At 41.1% G+C, this 17,101-nt stretch overlaps 2 protein-coding genes across 5 annotated transcripts in view; one reads left to right on the top strand and one right to left on the bottom strand.

Moving 5' to 3' along the window:
* The window catches only part of bcl9l (bcl9 like), a 49,017-nt gene extending 35,651 nt beyond the window's left edge, over positions 1-13,366 (top strand). Inside the window, exons 3-9 of one of the 4 annotated variants that reach the window (XM_057348004.1) lie at positions 243-666; positions 3,553-3,678; positions 6,644-6,818; positions 7,111-7,195; positions 7,525-9,925; positions 11,004-11,261; positions 11,684-13,366. In XM_057348004.1, the coding sequence (XP_057203987.1) occupies positions 345-666; positions 3,553-3,678; positions 6,644-6,818; positions 7,111-7,195; positions 7,525-9,925; positions 11,004-11,261; positions 11,684-12,891 (4,575 nt within the window). In that variant the 5' untranslated portion in view covers positions 243-344 and the 3' untranslated portion in view covers positions 12,892-13,366. Of the gene's footprint in view, positions 1-242; positions 667-3,552; positions 3,679-6,643; positions 6,819-7,110; positions 7,196-7,524; positions 9,926-11,003; positions 11,262-11,680 lie in introns of all 4 variants that reach the window. The other 3 variants (XM_057348003.1, XM_057348005.1, XM_057348002.1) reach the window with 3 other exon arrangements.
* A 175-nt stretch (positions 13,367-13,541) lies between these two features.
* Positions 13,542-15,865, bottom strand: LOC130562766 (C-X-C chemokine receptor type 5). Its single transcript, XM_057348006.1, has 2 exons — positions 15,721-15,865; positions 13,542-15,137 (listed from the first exon to the last, which is right to left on the bottom strand). Exons 1-2 carry the CDS (start codon positions 15,775-15,777, stop codon positions 14,058-14,060), a joined length of 1,137 nt encoding a protein of 378 aa, XP_057203989.1. The 5' UTR covers positions 15,778-15,865; the 3' UTR covers positions 13,542-14,057.
* Between the last annotated feature and the right edge of the window lie 1,236 nt (positions 15,866-17,101).

Here is a 17,101-nt window from a genome sequence, read left to right as displayed (position 1 = left end):
AAGGAGGCGCACAGCTGTATATTTTTCAATACTTCATGTTTCTTCATTATCACGATGACCACTGCTAGATGCGTTTCAAACAGTTCAAATAAACGTTACGACAAAATCTCTACCATCACATTTTTAACCTGGTACATAGAATTTGAGGTTTTGTTCATTCATCGTTTCATGAATGCAGATGCTGCAAGTGGGTTAAAGTTAACAGCCATACTCTTTCTTCATCTCTCCCTTTCTTTCTTTAGCTGTCTGTATGTTTGCTTGCAGTGCACGTCTCTCTGACAGACAGACACAACATATCGCCGCAACCCATCCCTTCCGTTTCCTCCCCACCACCGGCCAATCAAATGCACTCAGAAAGTAAACTCACCAATCATGGCAAGCAAGTGACTAGCGGGGCCCAATCACAGCTCCCGAATGTAAACCAAGCGCAGCAGCAAGGACCTGCGAGCACCCAGGGGTCAAAGAGCAGTGCGTCCGGGAACCATGGAGTCAAATCCAACCAGATTTCTCCTGGCAACCCTGGACTGAAGAGTCTCAGTCAATCAAGCGCTGGCGTCGGAGTAGGTGGGATAATGAAGACCAAGGCCAAGAGGGAAAGGAGCGTTTCCATGGATACGGGAGACCAGAGAGAGTCGATCACTCCTGTTTTGGAACCGGATGTCAAAGGTAGGCATAATACTTGTGTTAGACTCAAAAAGCATGCCGTAGCGCCGCTCACTGACCATCCCTTGCGTATTCCACGCAGAAATGGAATGATGTTTTTTAAATCAGCAATCTAATTGGCTCGGAGAGTCCACAAGGGGCAGACCTAGTCCGTGTGGGACATGAGGTGTTGCTTAATGAATATTCTGTGTGAGCGGACCCTTAAATGTCATGAGAAAAAAGCGAACAGTGTTCCATAACAAGCTACAACGTGGACCACACTTTGTGCCAATACTCAAACGTCTGGCTATACGAGAACCGACGTACACAACCCTGCATATATTACTCATTCATCGTCGTACTGTATCTCTCCATCAACAGCCCAAACTTCTGTAATTCCCCTTTCGACTGGAAACACAGTAAAGATGAAACTGTTTTCAGCAACCCCAAAATGCCCTGACCTTTCTGAAGACACGTGTGCTTATGTAGCATGTAGTCGCCTTGTGGTGTGTCACTCACTAATTGTGAGCAGGGATAGAGAGGGACTGTGTGCGCTCAGACAGGAAGTAGAATAGAGTGGGTGGAGAAACTGAGGGGGAGTGAGACTCGACGCAACAGGTTCCTGAATGTCAGCAGTCCGCTCAGTGCACAACATACACACACGCTTATGTTTCCCCTGTGTGGTCTAAATGGGTAAATCACATGAAAACATGTCCAGGCCACATTTCACTCCAAAACTGAAAGCATAAAAAACATATTTGACTTAAAGATTACAATTACATTTTTTTGTAAAGATGAATGTGTTTCTCATGATCTTATAAATGTAAATATAAAGGTTATGATTAAATGTCCAAAGTTGAAAAAAATACACCACTTTGGAAAACATAAACAACGCTGGTCAAGAAGAACTTCCTGTTTCAGTTTTGAACCGAAAACAACCAACAGAACATTTAGAACCCAATCAAAATGTTAAATGAATATTTTTACGATTTTATTTTACAGCTGCGAAAAAATGAAGAGAGAGAATTTACTATTTACAGGCATGTATTTAAATAAAATGATAATTTTTGTTTCTAATGAAAATATGGCTTCTATTTGCAGAAATATTGAAACAGGAAAAACAGGTCAAAATAACAGAAAGCATGCTCTGTATTTTTTCATACATCAAATACTGCAAAGAAAACAAGTTCATATTCACGTTTAAGCACTACAGGTTAAAAAGTGTCCCATAATGCACCTTGTGCACCAGAGTAGAGGGAATGTCCAGACTGTTGAGTGATTACTGGATTCAAAGTGTCTACATCGAAGAAACTCAGATAGAAGACTGAGATCTTTAGCATTGTTGGTCACTTCATACTTTCCACACTTGTGTTATTTTATCATTTCAAATATTTGCTATTATTCCACAACGTGAAAAAAAAAACCAGTAAAAAAATGGAGTTGTATTGTGTTCATTCATTTCTGTGGTAGTGTGAATCAACGTGATTAAAGCAGTACATAATTTATATGTAATTAAATACTACCACCATGTCATTCTTTAATACATTCTTTGTCATTTTAATTATTTAGCATTATCTTTTGCCCGTTACACTAATGACTTTGAGATTGTGTTACGGGCTTGTTTAATTTAATAATGTCACAATGCAAAAAAGGGCTTTATTGTCATTAGGCGAAAAATCATTTCTTATTTTCATGTTTTGACTGGGCTGACGTATTCTTGACAGGTTTAGTGAGATTCACTCAAACAGCGTCTGCCCAATATTAAAAGCAATAACACCTCTTCCATTCCTAGACTGTGGAGGTGTGTTTTTCTTTTCACTGTGTGTGTGTGTGTGTGTGTGTGTGTGTGTGTGCGCTGTTTCTTTTTGTTTGGTTGATTGTACTATTCTTAATTTATTTCCATTCACCAGTGCTTTTTGTATGTCGTGTGTTTATAAGAGAGAGAGAGAGAGCGAGAGATCAGGGGAAATAACGGGGCTATCGTGTGAGTCATCTGAGCTTCCTGTTATAGCACTGAAGCTCCTTTGTGTGTGCGTACACACACTTACACAAACACACACACACACACCTGTAGGACTTTATAAGAGCATGGAAGGTAAAAGGTGGGGTTGCACCCAGGTTTATTTATTTATTGTAATTAAAGTAAATAAATGAATAACTTTTAATTGTAAACATTTTGTGTCTTTAATTTGGGTTTTGAATGTACAGAGAGCAGTAAATATTAGTCCACGTCTTTTTAAGGAGAGACGTTCAGTCACTATCCCCGTCTATCACATCTCAAGCAGACTCGCCCCTCTCTCTCTCTTTCTCTCTCGCCGCCTCTTTCTTTCTCTGTAAATATTGTTCACCCGGCAGGAAAGCAAACAGAAAGACATTCAAATGAAATGCAAGTCACCCATCCACTTCAGACCACTCGATTGCCACACCTGGAAAGTGCCAATGATTAAAGAGAAAGTAAACCAGAGAGAGAGGGCTGACTCACTCATTTACGTAAACTGATGTCTGCTGGGAACAAAAGAGGATGCAGAAAAGGTCAGCTCTTTATCTCTGCTCGCCGCCAACACGACGTGCACAAGCCGAGGACACCACAACCTAACGCCCCTCGCTCGGTCTCTCTCTTCCCTTTCTTTTCTTACTCTCCCTGTCTGGTATTCAAGGTTGGGAGATATTTTAAGGTTTTGAAGGCCTGGTCTCCTCTCATACCCTATGAATGCCTTACATTTCTGGAGTATTGCGTGTCTGGAGTAGACAGTTTTGACACGAAACACTCGCCACAATTCAGCTCGGCCGTGGGTTTATTGGTCAGTTTGTGGGCGTGGCTGTCCGCGTATAGCATGACTTGACATACATGTTCATTTGAAACGTGTTTGCATAATTTTGCCTTTCTGTGTTTTTCTCAATGGTGTCCAGTAGAGGGCGTGATGCGCAGCAAACGCAGGTGTGTTCTGGAGAGAAAGCAGCCGTACAGTGGAGATGAATGGTGCTCGGGGGCTGAAACTGAGGAAGAGGATGAGAAACCTCTTTCTGCCACACACCGTGAGTGCACACGCACATAAAAACACCTGCCAGTCCTGTACGTAAACACTGTGTTAGAAGACACAATGTGAGTTTCTTCCTGTAGACTGTGTGTGTTCACAAACGTTGACGTGTGGTGTCACATTAGGAGTTCTTAAGTGAAAGCATTGTTGGCCAAAATATTTATTAACTTATTAAAGGATAAATAAAGTCATTAAGAAGAACAATTGCATAATTCTTTAAATAATTATTATTAACATCAGTTAATAAAGCTAATAGGGGTGTAATGATACGCTCGGCTCACGATTCAATAGGATACCAAGTTCACGATCACAATATTAGTAAAAAAACTGGAACTGACAGATTTTTCCCCAAAACATTCACATTTTTTAGTAACATTTGTTAAAGTTTAATTCAACCATTTTTATGTAAACTAAAAAACTGAATAGATGTGTCATTGAAAAATAAAACAAATTTTTAACATAAAAATATTAAAAATATATATATTAACACAGTCTACGACACATATCTTAATAGCTCTACGATACATATCTTAATGTTTTTGGTATTGCGATATACGATACTTCGATATATTGTTACACCCCTAAAAGCTATACCTGTCTAACATCAGACCCAATTATATATACTATCATAAACTGCTCTATTATTATATTCAAAGCCTCTTCTACTCGCATTTGTGTGTGTGTGTATGGGAGCGAGAGAGTTTTTTTTTGTTTGTGTGGATATGCATCTGTCAGTTGGTGACCACAGCTTGGGAGCGCAAGTACATCCTGCGCTACCTGCTCTTCTGTATCTGAGAAAATCCGAGACGTATGAAGACGTGTTGGCATAGCAAACAAAAAGCAGAAATAACACATTGGTTTTAACTGACACAACTGGACAGAAGCTATTTATATAAATAGCTTTTATGTTTCTTTTTTTTTTTAGCTTAAGCTGTTTCTAAACCCTACACTGCAAAGAAGAATCTGTTGCTTAGTATTTTTGTCTGGTTTTCCAATAGAAATATGTAAACATTCTTAAATCAAGATGCACCGATACTAAATTTCTCCACCGATACCGATTTATTCAGAGTGATGTCTGCAGATACAGATTCTGAAGATTAAATGAATATTTCTTAACTTTCTGAATGTTGTTAATTCATATAATGAATAATGATATTAAACATTAAACTGATGATGTTTCTTAACATTTTCTATATACAGAGCACAAATTCATTGCATTTTCCTGTCCTCTTTTGATTGACAGGATATATCGGCCCTGATCATTGGCTGTTTTTAATCTATTTACTAGAGAAAATGTTTTGTTTTTTCTTTTTTTATGTTCAAAATTAAGTGAGTTCATGCTTAAAACAAGAAAAATATCTTCATACAGTAAAAAGTAAAAGACAAAAGCAGGTTATTTTTTGTTGTAAGCATATAAAGCGTACACGGTTGCACGCGCCTGGCCCGAAGTTAACGTCCGGTCTGGCTAGTGACAAATAATATAACATTTACCATTTTAATTAATATTAATAGGATTTTATATTCATATTTTATTGTACAATAACCGTATTAAACACAGAATTTGTTGAATATTATTGTGTGTTAATTTTATTAAATGTTGAATGGGTCGTGTAATTTTGTCACATTTACGTTTAGCCAAGTAACGTTTTTTTCTACTGGTAACTCAAAATAATGCTGCCTAGACATAATTAACTTCATTTATGTAATTTAATTCTTATTTCTTTTGTATTCAGAAATAATCTGTTCTTTGCTGATGTCTACCGGAAGTTAAGTTTGGGTCACAAAAGCACGCATGCGCAGAAACGTTTGTTAACGTTGTTGCTTTGAAACCGTCTATTGGAAGACGAGACACAAATACTGAGCCAGGAAATCATTTTTGCAGTTTATAATACTAAATGCTCTGTTCATAAAGGCATTCAACAACTTCCGCTTCCTTGGCATTGCATGTCACAAAGCAACTGACCAAGTGACAATTAAAGTAAAAACTTGATGTAAACTTGCCATGCAATAGTCTGACAGGTCTATGGTATTGCGCTGTTGTCTTCTTATGTGACGTAAAGTCAACTTCCTCATCTGTGTATAAACACGTGACTGAGGTGTGTCATGAAACATTACCTGCACATGCCCCACACAACACCCATGGCACACTCGTATGACTTGATATAGCCCTTCAAAGATAATATCCAATGCTGTAACCTTGACCTTGTCTGAATCATATTATAAAAATAAGGTTTTCCTGTATGTGGTGTAACTTGGACCAGTTAACAGATTTTCAACAACATTTTCAATTCATTTCATGTGACCTTAACAGCAACTGGCCTATTTGTTTTGTATTTTTCACTAATCTTCAGTGTTTCATATCTGCCCACATAATTTCTTGATGTAAATGCCAACCTATCAGACGCTCATGAACCGAGGCTCTGGAAAGTGTTTCTGTGGGATTTAGCTCCTCCTTGTGGTTTTCCGGGACATTAGTGGTATTTTTTTTACAGCATAAATCTGGCTTCTCAAGTTCACTTTTTTTTTACGAAAACTAACTGGCAGGTTGTTTGTTTTATACTTAACAGTGTACTCTAGTAAACTCTATAAATAGGGATATCACAGTTTTTTTATTCATGGCCCCTTTTGGCTATATAGATGTTGATTGTGAAAATGACTGAAACGTGACGTTAAAGGGATAGTTCACAAAAAAATGTTTCAGCATTTATTCACCCTCATGTCAAACCTCTATGACCCATTGACTTTCATTGTATGGACACAAAACCACTGAGACATTTCTCTAAATATCTTCTTTTGTCTTCCACAGTCATATACAGGTTTTGGATGACATGAGGGTGAATCAGTCATGACAGAATTTTTGTTTTTGCGTAGACGATCCCAAAGTGGTACATTTGATATTTGTTAAAAGTTTTTTGTTTTGTTTTTTCTTCTGTCTTACTGTTTCTCTTGTGGCCTTCACTCAGGAGAGCATGTGATGTGTCCTAGTCAGTCCCACTCTGGTTCATCTGCCACGGGCCCGATAAGTGATCCTGGAGGTCAAGGTTTGGGCTCTGGTCGTGGACCCGGTATTCGCACTGATCTGAATCCTCGGCCCCCTCAGCAAATAGTTTATGTTTTCACCACAAGCCTAGCCAACAGGTTAGTGTTTTTTTTTTGTTCCTGTATACGCTGCAGTCAGCATGTGCTAATCAAAATTTGCTGAAGCCACAACAAAGGATTGAGTAAAGTGCAAGCATTAACAGCAGCCCATTTCTCCACCACGCAGTAGCTGTAGGAGTTAGAAGCTGCTTTCACACGACAGAATGGGAAACACAGAAAATGATAGAAAACAATGTTTTGAATATTGAATATTGTTTTGTGCAGTTTTGTAGGAAATTATAAAACTTATGAATATGTAAAACTTATGAAAATATTTGTATTTGTTCTGCAGTGCTGCAGAGGCAGTGATGCATGGCCACACAGACTCCATCCTCTTATATCACCAGCAGAATGTACCCCGCACAAAACTGGACCAGGTCTGTCCCAACACAAGCCTTCATATTGTTATGCTAGATAATAAAATGTGTTTTATGTTCGTAAACATAAACCATGTGTGAAAGAATTGTGTCTCATCCAGTTCCAGTTCCAGTTCAGTGGCGTGAGACAAAATTTTTGTTTAAAATGGCTATTTAAATCACAATGCTTGTTTTTGTTCCTGTTTCTATTGAGTAATTACGAGAATAGTATAATTGAAAGTCTTTTGCTATGTGTTGAGCTGAGGTAAAAAGGTGACACTTAATAGCAACCCCCACCTACATATTTATCTCTTTTCTTTTTCTGTGTCCTTATCTGTCTCTCTGAGCAGTCTATCGGTGTTGGAAAACTCAGCAACCTAAGTGAGCAGATCAGCTCTAGTCACACCCCGCCCATTGGCACACCCAAGTCCCAAAGCGGTACGCCCCGGCCAGCTTCGGTTGGTGGCGTTGTGGGAGGACACCTTCCCGGCACCAGTACTCCTTCTTCCACAGGGCATCCAGATGGTGAGTCAACCCAAACCCACCGAGGTGGAGGAACGTCAGGCAGCAACAGCCGCTCTGCAGTTCATTCGATGGGCCCACAGTCTGTAGGGGTTTCTGGATCAGATGGAGTGGACAGGCCAGGTACGATTCCCCACCATGGTGCAGGACTGTCTCCTTCCTCAAGTCCCTCTGCATTATCTGCACATCGTCAGGGTGAGCCAGGTCAACGTGGAGGGCCGGGGAGCACAGATGGCCTTTCTAAGGAGCAGCTAGAGCATCGTGAACGATCACTGCAAACTCTTCGAGACATTGAGAGGTTGCTTCTCCGTAGTGGTGCCGGTGCTGGCCATGAGGAACCAAGAGGTCCTAATGGCAATCCTAATGGTACTAATGTCAACAACAATAATAGTAACGATGGGGGTAGGGGGATGGAAGATGGTGAAAATTGTGGTGAGAATACTGGTAACTGCCACAACAACAATGCTGGTATGCCTGGTATGCCACCTGTGGGTGGAATGAAAAAGTACGAGGAACCATTACAGTCCATCATCTCACAGACCCAGAATCTTGGTGGTCCTGGATTGGATGATTCACTGATGGGGCCGCACCATGGTATGCCACCGCACTCTCACCACCTCTCCTCACCTTCGGGGATGGATATGGGTCCCATGATGGGGCCTGAAGGTGTAACACCAGAGCAGCTGGCTTGGAGAAAGCTGCAGGAAGAATACTATCTAGAGAAAAGGCGACAACAAGAAATTAACCCCCACCAACATGCCCAGCATTTCCGCATGATGTCGGAAATGGGCATGCCCGGGGGGCCAATGCTAATGAGGGGGCCCCCACCCCCATATCACAGTAAACCTGGTGATCAGCAATGGGGGCCAGGGCTGATGGTAGGGGGAGGAATGGGCGGAAATCCTAGATTAATGGAAATGCATCAGGAGGGGCCTCGAGGGCCAAGGTTTCTTGGACAAATGCGAGGTCCCTCAGGTGGTGGAGGCTACTCGGAAAGCCCTGGAGGAGTTTTAGCTATGGAGGGGTTGGGCCCTCAAAGACCTCCAAGGCCAGGCATGGCTTGGTTGGATGAAATGCCACCAAACATGGGTGGTGGGGGCCCATTTCATGGGTGCTTCCCTCCTGGGGGACCGGGTGGACCTCCACAGCATTTTCAGGGAGATATGGATCGGCCTTTAACGCGGGAAGAGATGTTCCGGAGATTACATAGATTAGACTTGCAACAACAAATATCCAGGCAGCAGCAGGCAGGGCTTGGCGGCCCTAGGATGATAGATAACACTGGAGGACCAGGCTTTCCTAATCCTGGAATGGTAGGAGGACCGCCCTCCCGGGGTGACCCAATGGACTTTCCTGGTTCTCGGGCTATAATGGGCTCTCCCATGGGTGGAGTAGGTGGCGATGGTGGCCCTACAATGCGAGACATAATAGACTCTCCCTTGGGGGGTAATCTAAACATGAATATGGGCATGACCATGAATCCACAGCAGCAGTTGTTGGCACAGAAGCTGAGGGGAGGGCCTGGACTTGTTGGCCCTCTTGGGGAGATGTTGAACCCAGAAGAAATCTCTCGTATCAGGGCTTCACAGAATGGCCGTGGTGGTGCTAACAAAGGAATGATCCTTGGTCCTGAAGGACCTCTTCAGTTCCCCAACCAGAGCTCCTTTCCTGGTAGTCAAGGTGATGGCCCATATATGCAGCAGCCTGAGATGTTTGTACCGGACCAGCCAGGTCCTCCCCACATGAACAGCACCCCAAGACTTAGTCACATTCCAATGAGCACCGGCTCAAGGGGTATAGACCATGGCACTCGACATCCCCCTGACCTGTCCATTAGTGTAAATCCAATGGGTTCCCCAGCTTTACCTCCATCTCACCAGCTCAAATCTCCTTCTCTAAGCCAAGAGCCATCACCTCTCATGCCTTCACCGTCTGCAGCAGGCCTGAAATCACCCAGCCATTTACTACCAAGTGGTCCTTCTCACCCGCCTCTACCAGCAGCTTCCGGGGCTGGAACACCCTCCTCCACCTCTATCAAGTCGCCACAGGTCATAGGCCCTTCTCTTGGTCTCCGATCACCATCTGGCTCTCCCGGACACCTAAAATCTCCAACCATGCCAGTCGCTTCACCTGGCTGGACTGCCTCACCCAAGACGGCTATGCCCAGTCCTGGAGGGCCACCTAGTGTGAAGGTCGCCGGAAATGGAGGAAGCAGCTCCATGGATACAGGTAAAATACAGTGTTTCCCACAGGATTTTGAGAGACTTGTGGCACTTAAAATACAGTACAAACTAATTTCAAATGCCAACAGTAGACCATGTCACAGATATGCAAATTAGTATGTGACGTCATCGCGTCGTGTTTGCATTGTTGGCACTTGAAATTTGTTTGTACTGTATTTTAATACAACAATGCCTTTCTCACATATTTTCTGTTCTGTTGTAAGACATGAAACGAGTGTAAAATATTGACTGAACACGACCCAATAATACCTTGTGTTACAACCACCAGTCAATTTAACTGCTGCTAAAATCCTGATTTATAAAGGAAAATCATCTGATTTGGGCTATATTAGGCCTAATTATTTGTCTCATGCAGCGCACAACCTTTACTACTGTATTATGTGCTCTTCTTTGATTTTAAATGGTAGTAGTTTTATTGTAGATCGCATATAGCGCAGATAATTTGGCGCAAATTCAGAAATATGGGAGAATACACTGAGCTAACTAGAGTGCGTGCGCACAGTGCACTGAACTCGGGGCGAGAGCTCGCACACAGACACACACCGAGCTCATATAGAAAGAGTGTGTGGGAGATGTGTGGGAAATATTTCTAACCTTTTGTTAAGTCCTTTATAAACTCGGTCAGCCCTCTTCTCTGTCAGTAACATCTGTGACTGTTGATGTTTACGTGGAAAGGCAAGTACACGGAGGAATGCATATTGAAAACACCGCCACCTTTTAATTCCTGCACTGTCATGTGAGAGGAGCTTAGTGTCGAGGTGCAGCACGCAAGATGAGAGAGAGAGGTGCTGAGCGTCAAGACGCTGATCGCAACTCTACAACGAATTAAGCTGTTTTAAATAGTAAAATACAAATTTAAAGGGTATACGTGAAATCTTTTTTTTACTTTCATCTATTTATGGCGGTCAGTGTTGATAGTGTGGCGGTCCGCCACGAATAAATCAATGTATGGGAAACACTGAAATATGTTTGTTGTAAATTTAATTGGCTTGGCATTGATTAGTTTTGTATATATGAATGCTTTTAGCGAAGTTGATACAGTTGCTTCCATCTTCTTCCTCTAGGCATGTCCCTGCCACCTAGGAGTTCAAACTCAACACCCATCAGTCAGCCGCCCAATTCTATCAATCCTAGTATGCCTTTCACTTCCTCGCCTGATGCTCCCCCATCCCAGAATCCTCTTTCCCTTATAATGTCTCAGATGTCAAAGTATGCCATGCCCAGCTCCACTCCACTCTACCATGACGCCATCAAGACAATCGCTACATCAGATGATGAGATGCTACCCGATAGACCCCTCCTGTCTGGAATCAACATGTCAGGTAAATTTCTTCACTTTTCTTACAATCAAAATCTCAAGCTGTATAATAAAAGTTATGTAAAATATAATGTAGTTTTTTTCTCATTAAAATTATCGTTTGATGTTATATTGTTAAATTAATATATTATATTTGTATTTATTTTAAATGTAGGTATTTTATATTAAAGTAGTTAATGAGTATACTCTAAAAAAAATACCTGTAAAAACTGTAACATTCCAGCAGCTGGGGCACCAGAAAAAATATAAAATAACATTTTGTCAAGTAAAATTACATAATTTACTAAAAATTATTTTACAGTTTTTACAACATTTAAAAAAATGAGAAAATTATGTAAAATAAAAGTAAGTTTTTTACAGTGTAGAATAAATTAACTTTATTAAATTAATTTAAATAAGCTTTTATACCACATTTGTTTTCAGTAGGAAACCTGGGAAATCATCAGTCCACGCAGATGCTACTCTCCTCCCAGGGTTCAATGGGACCTCACAGTGGTCCACAAAGCCCTATGGGAATGGTTCTCCAAGGAGGTCAGCAGCTATCCCATGATCCTTCTGGTCCCATGCTCCCATCCCCTAACACTATGGGCATGCCAGGAATGGCCTCAGCAATAATGGGAGGTGGACCTCCTGATGGAATAGGACCTTGTAATGTTTCCCCACTGCATCTTCAAAACCAGATGGGGGGATTCCCTCGCATGCAGGGACCTCTTCACTCCCCTATTGGTATGGGACAGCAGTACTCCCAGCGTCCCGATGAGGTCCTACCACCTCAACAGATACATCTTCTAAATAAAGGAATGTCTCACCAGCGACCTCCTCACCAACCAGACTCTTTTCCACCCTTAACCATGGGTGATGGTCCAGACCTGAGTGAGGTCATCAGGCCCACACATACAGGCATTCCCGAGTTCGATCTTTCCCGTATCATTCCTGCAGACAAGCCCAGCAGCACCCTACAGTACTTCCCCAAAAGTGAAGCCATGTCCCAGCCACATCAGAATCCCCACCAGGGTCAACCGCCTCAGCAGACTTCTGCCCAACTTCTCAAGCAGCTCTCCTCGTCTGGACCACCCCATAGCGGCATCCCTTCCTCCAACCCCCATATCGCTAACTTACAGAACATGATGCCCGAGCAGCAACTGTCCCTACACCCTTCGCATTGTGGTATGCGTCCAGGTATGGGCATGCCTCAGATGGGCTCCAGGGGCATGGGTTCAGGTGGTGGGATGGGGCCCATGTGCCACCCAGGGCATATGATGGGCAGGACAGGCATGTCTCCACAACAGCAGCTCCAGCAACAACACCATCAGCAGCAACAGGCCATGATGGCCAACAACCTCTTACAACACCCCTCCCACCCTCCCCGTGGTATGCTTTCTCCACAGCAGCACCCTCATAATCTCATGGCTCAGCAGAATCTGATGATGATGCAGGCCAAGCAGCGGGGCATGGCCCTTCCTGGGGAGCACTTTGGCCAGCCGGGGCCCCTCATGTCCCCTCAGGGGCCTATGATGGGACCTCCACATTCACAGTCAGGCATGATGGGCCCTCAGAGTCTGAGACAACGGAGCATGTCTCTGGATAGTCCATTGGGCTATGGACCTGGAAATATGGCCAACATGCCCTTTTAATCGGGCGTCTCTGTAAAACTGTAAAAACCTTGTTTCCTATTGGTTATTTCTGAATTGGAATGCTGTCATTGCCATTGATAATGGCAAACAAATGCTAAAAACATTGGTTTTAGTAATATTTTCTTGATGCTGACGTGAACTTCGGGAACTAACTGTTGAGGGTTATCATTATAATTCAGTAAAATCTAAAGCCATTTTTTAAGATATTTGTAAAATATGTATATTTGAGATTAATGTGTTCCATTGCAAAGGCGAACGGAGAAAAAAAGCCTCTGGGTTTCTATGTTCTAATTACATTCTGGCTACCAAACTGTTGTGGAAGGTAATATATAAATATCTATGTATAAATCTAAAACATATATATAGTTGCTGTAAATAAGATGCAATTTGTGCTTGTTTGCAACTGTTCTGTATACTGTGTTTTATTAGAAATCTAATAACAAATAAGAAAAAAATCTGTTCAGCAACTTTGTGTTGGCTTTGTTGTTGTAATGGTGGGGGCTTATGACTGGTTGAGTGGCAATCACATTACAAAAATCAAGACATTCACTATGGAAAACTTTATTTCAGAATCATTTGTTATCTGACATTTAGACTTTGGCATATTCAGAACACAAAGCAAAGCATTTTTGCAGGTTAGACATGATGCAGAAGCTTTATTTTAATTGTCTTAATTCAGTCTTAAAGGGATACTTCACCCAAAAATTCTGTCATTTACTCACCATTGGTAGTCAAAAGTGCCCCAGAACTGTTTGCTGTCCTACATTCTTCAAAATGTCTTTGGTGTTCAACAGAACAAAAAAATGATAACGTATTTTTCCTACTATGGGAGTAGCGTTCTTCCAAATAATGTTTCTCTGTGTTGATCAGAACAAATCAAAAGATACAGTTTTGGAACAACTCGAATGTGAGTAAATGATGACAGAATTTTCATTTTTGGGTGAACTATCCCTTGAAATCACACTTCTTTTTAGAAAATGATTACATACATAGTCACATTATGGGCATTAATGTGCCCATGCGTAGGCTCAAGCAATGCATTGTGAATTAGTACAGTGGTCAAGACGTAGGTCTCAAGTTGCTGCTTGGCAACTCAAAGATGCACATGGATGAAAACATTTAACTAGTTCTACAAAAAGTTCAGTTTCAGAAACCTCCAATGTTCATTAGATATAGTGGTTGCTTGTTGTTGCAGTCACAGCATCTGTTACAGACGACCTGCTCTGACTTTCAACTCTCAGCCCTGGCAGGCATACTCTCAGACACTTCCTTTTCGCTAGCAACTGCAGGAGGTCTCGCCGGAAGCGTACCCCAATGAAGGCATACAGGATTGGATTCAAGCAACAGTGCATAAAGCCAATGGCCTCCGTCACTATGAGCGCTTCATCCAACATGGCACGAGCGTGGCAGCTCCACTTAGAGATAGCACCCAACACAACCAGGGTGTCGGTCAGAATGGTGATGTTATATGGCAACCAGCACAGGCAGAACACCAGCGTAACCAGCAAGGCCAATCGGATAGCCCCCTGCTTCTCCAAACTCTTTTGGCTTTGGCAAAGAGTGATGATGATGGCAGTGTAGCAGTAGCTCATGACCATCAAAGGTAGAAAGAAGCACAGCAGGTGCATGATGAATCGGTTGGTCAACATCCAGTTGTTTGCGTGGATGTGATGATTGTTATAAGAACAGGAGAGCCGGGTAGGTCCATCATCTCTTTCCGCCACGCTGAGGAACACCATGTTGGGCATGGACAAAGACAGGCAGAGCAGCCAGAGCAGGGCACAGGTTAGGTGAACGATCTTAGGCCGTCGATTCTGGAGGCTGGGGATGGCGTGCACCACGGCGAGGTAGCGGTCAAAGCCAATGCATGCCAAAAGCAGACTCCCACTCACCAGATTTAGACGATTGATGAGGCCCAAAAGCTTGCAAAGAAACTCTCCAAAGATCCATCCAACCACCACTTGAGTCACTACGAATGGTAAAGTGAGCAGGAGGAGAAGGTCGGCTAATGCCAGGTGTACCAGGTAGATCTCTGTGATGCGTAGGGTTTTCCGGCGCTTTAGGAGGACCGTCAGGAGGAGGCCATTGCCTGTCAGGCCCAGGAGAAGCACTGCACCGTACACGAGGGGTTGGAACACGGTGTGAAACAGGTGCAGTGGGTTGTTTTTGGCATCACAGATGTAATCTTCATCAGAGGAAGGTCCCTCTGTTATGTTTTCATAATCGGTGATCATGAACTCAGTGCCCTAATAAAGTAAAAACATACTTTTGTTAAATAGAATTGTTAATCACTTTAAACAGATTCCACAACAGATAACAATATAAATCAACAGATGAAAACATTATTTTATCCTATTGATTTTAAAATTGTGGCGATTAAAGCCCAAAAATGTAAAGTGTATTCACAATTTGGTTTTTACAGCTAAATAATTTTAGTAGTACAAAAGGCTTAGGCTGTGATCCACCTGTAATGCTCAGAGGAAGTTATTAAAAGTAAACGTCTCACTTCCTATTTTTTAGTATTTAAAACTAATATAATAATAATAATAAATGAACACAAAAATGTGATTTAAAAAAAAAGATATCAATTAGAGTGTGATCATTTTTCATTTAAGAGCTTCTGATATGGAACGTATTATGGAACTTGTAATCAAGTTCTTAAAAGTAGATTATAGTTATAAATATGAAGTTTAATCACTGTGCATTTTTCTAATCATTAGAGTTTAGTTTTAACAGGATATGAAGTGAATCAGTGAAGACAACTAGACACAACCTATAAAAATCTAAAGTAAAAAAGAATTGTTTGTAAAGGAGCTTTGAAATACTCACTTCAAAAATCATTTTCTTTGTTATTTCATCCATGTTCATCGTGATGTGGGCATCCATTGTCTTATAAGTTTGTTTCCTCTACTCCAACAATAAGGAATCAATGACAGAATATGTAGGCAGTGAACCACTTACATTTACGCTCAAGTCTAAAAACACGCCTCTGAACTTGAACTTAACCACCTCAAGAGCTTTCACAGACTTTTTTTGTAACCTGCATATCCTTTTTAGAACTTCACTTCAACGTCACGATCCTTGAATTCAAAATTATACTGTACACTATGAGCACAGACAGTTCATTTACCTCAAAAAATATATGGAAATTTGTTGCCCTAAAAAAAAAGAATTTTGCTTAAAAAATTTCACTTTAAGTTGAATGTAAGAATTTTTTTTTTCAACAGCCTATTTGATTTTTTTCTGCAAAATGACTGGTTCAGCCAATGTGTATATTATTGTCCTACGAATGATCAACAATATGAGAGATTTAATTTGACATATTTTGAACATTGTTTCTGGAAATGTTTAATATTAAGTGAACTCTGCCGTCTTTGCTTTGATTAAAGAGGCTACTATGCAAAGCAAAGGAAGAGCAAGTAAAGCAGGATGTAGCACTTATAACAGACCTCAACACTAATCACACAAACCTCAATAATGGTGCCAGTAAACAAAATTTATGAGATAAAGATGACCTTTTCATAGCTGATAGCAAGATAATTTCATTGTGCAGCAAACAGCAAAACAACAGTCCTACATGTAGAACAGTATCAGTTTAATTGATGCATGATGGGTCAAACGTTTAAATCAACATATTCAAATAAGCTAAGATAAATGTGTTCAACTTAAAGTTTCTATAGTAGAGTTTCAAGTAGAAACCATTCTCTCTAAACACTTGCGTAATGGAGGGACTATTTCAGGATTTAAGACTCAATGGGCTAAAACAAAATCAGGGTTAACAGTCTACTTGACAGACCAAAACCTAGCAACCTTCTTTACAATTTTTCAAACTAACCTGTCACTTTTTCATAAGTTGCCTTATCAAAACAGACATACATACACAGTCAAAAGTTTGGACATACCATTGAAAACGGTTTTTTTACGGTTAAATTTGTTTGAAAATTAGATTAAAAAAGAATAATTTGCTTTATTAAATGGATGGGAAGAAAGTGGCAACCTTAAATATAATAATAAATATATGACAGCTAGTAGAATTCATAGGTGTTGGCCAACTTTTAGTTGAAGTTGTAGGGTAAATGGAACAATACACATGGAAATCAGCCAACCATGTTTCCAGGAAATATTTTTTTTTATTAAAATCATGGGTTGTTTACACTTAAGATTTCATAATAAAGATCTGGGGCGTATTACAGAAAGTTTCTTATCTTAC

The sequence above is a fragment of the Triplophysa rosa genome, linkage group LG12 (genome assembly GCF_024868665.1).
Source record: "Triplophysa rosa linkage group LG12, Trosa_1v2, whole genome shotgun sequence".
NCBI lineage: Eukaryota > Metazoa > Chordata > Actinopteri > Cypriniformes > Nemacheilidae > Triplophysa > Triplophysa rosa.
Note: the sequence above shows the minus strand (reverse complement) of the source record. Positions and strands in the feature narration are given on the sequence as shown.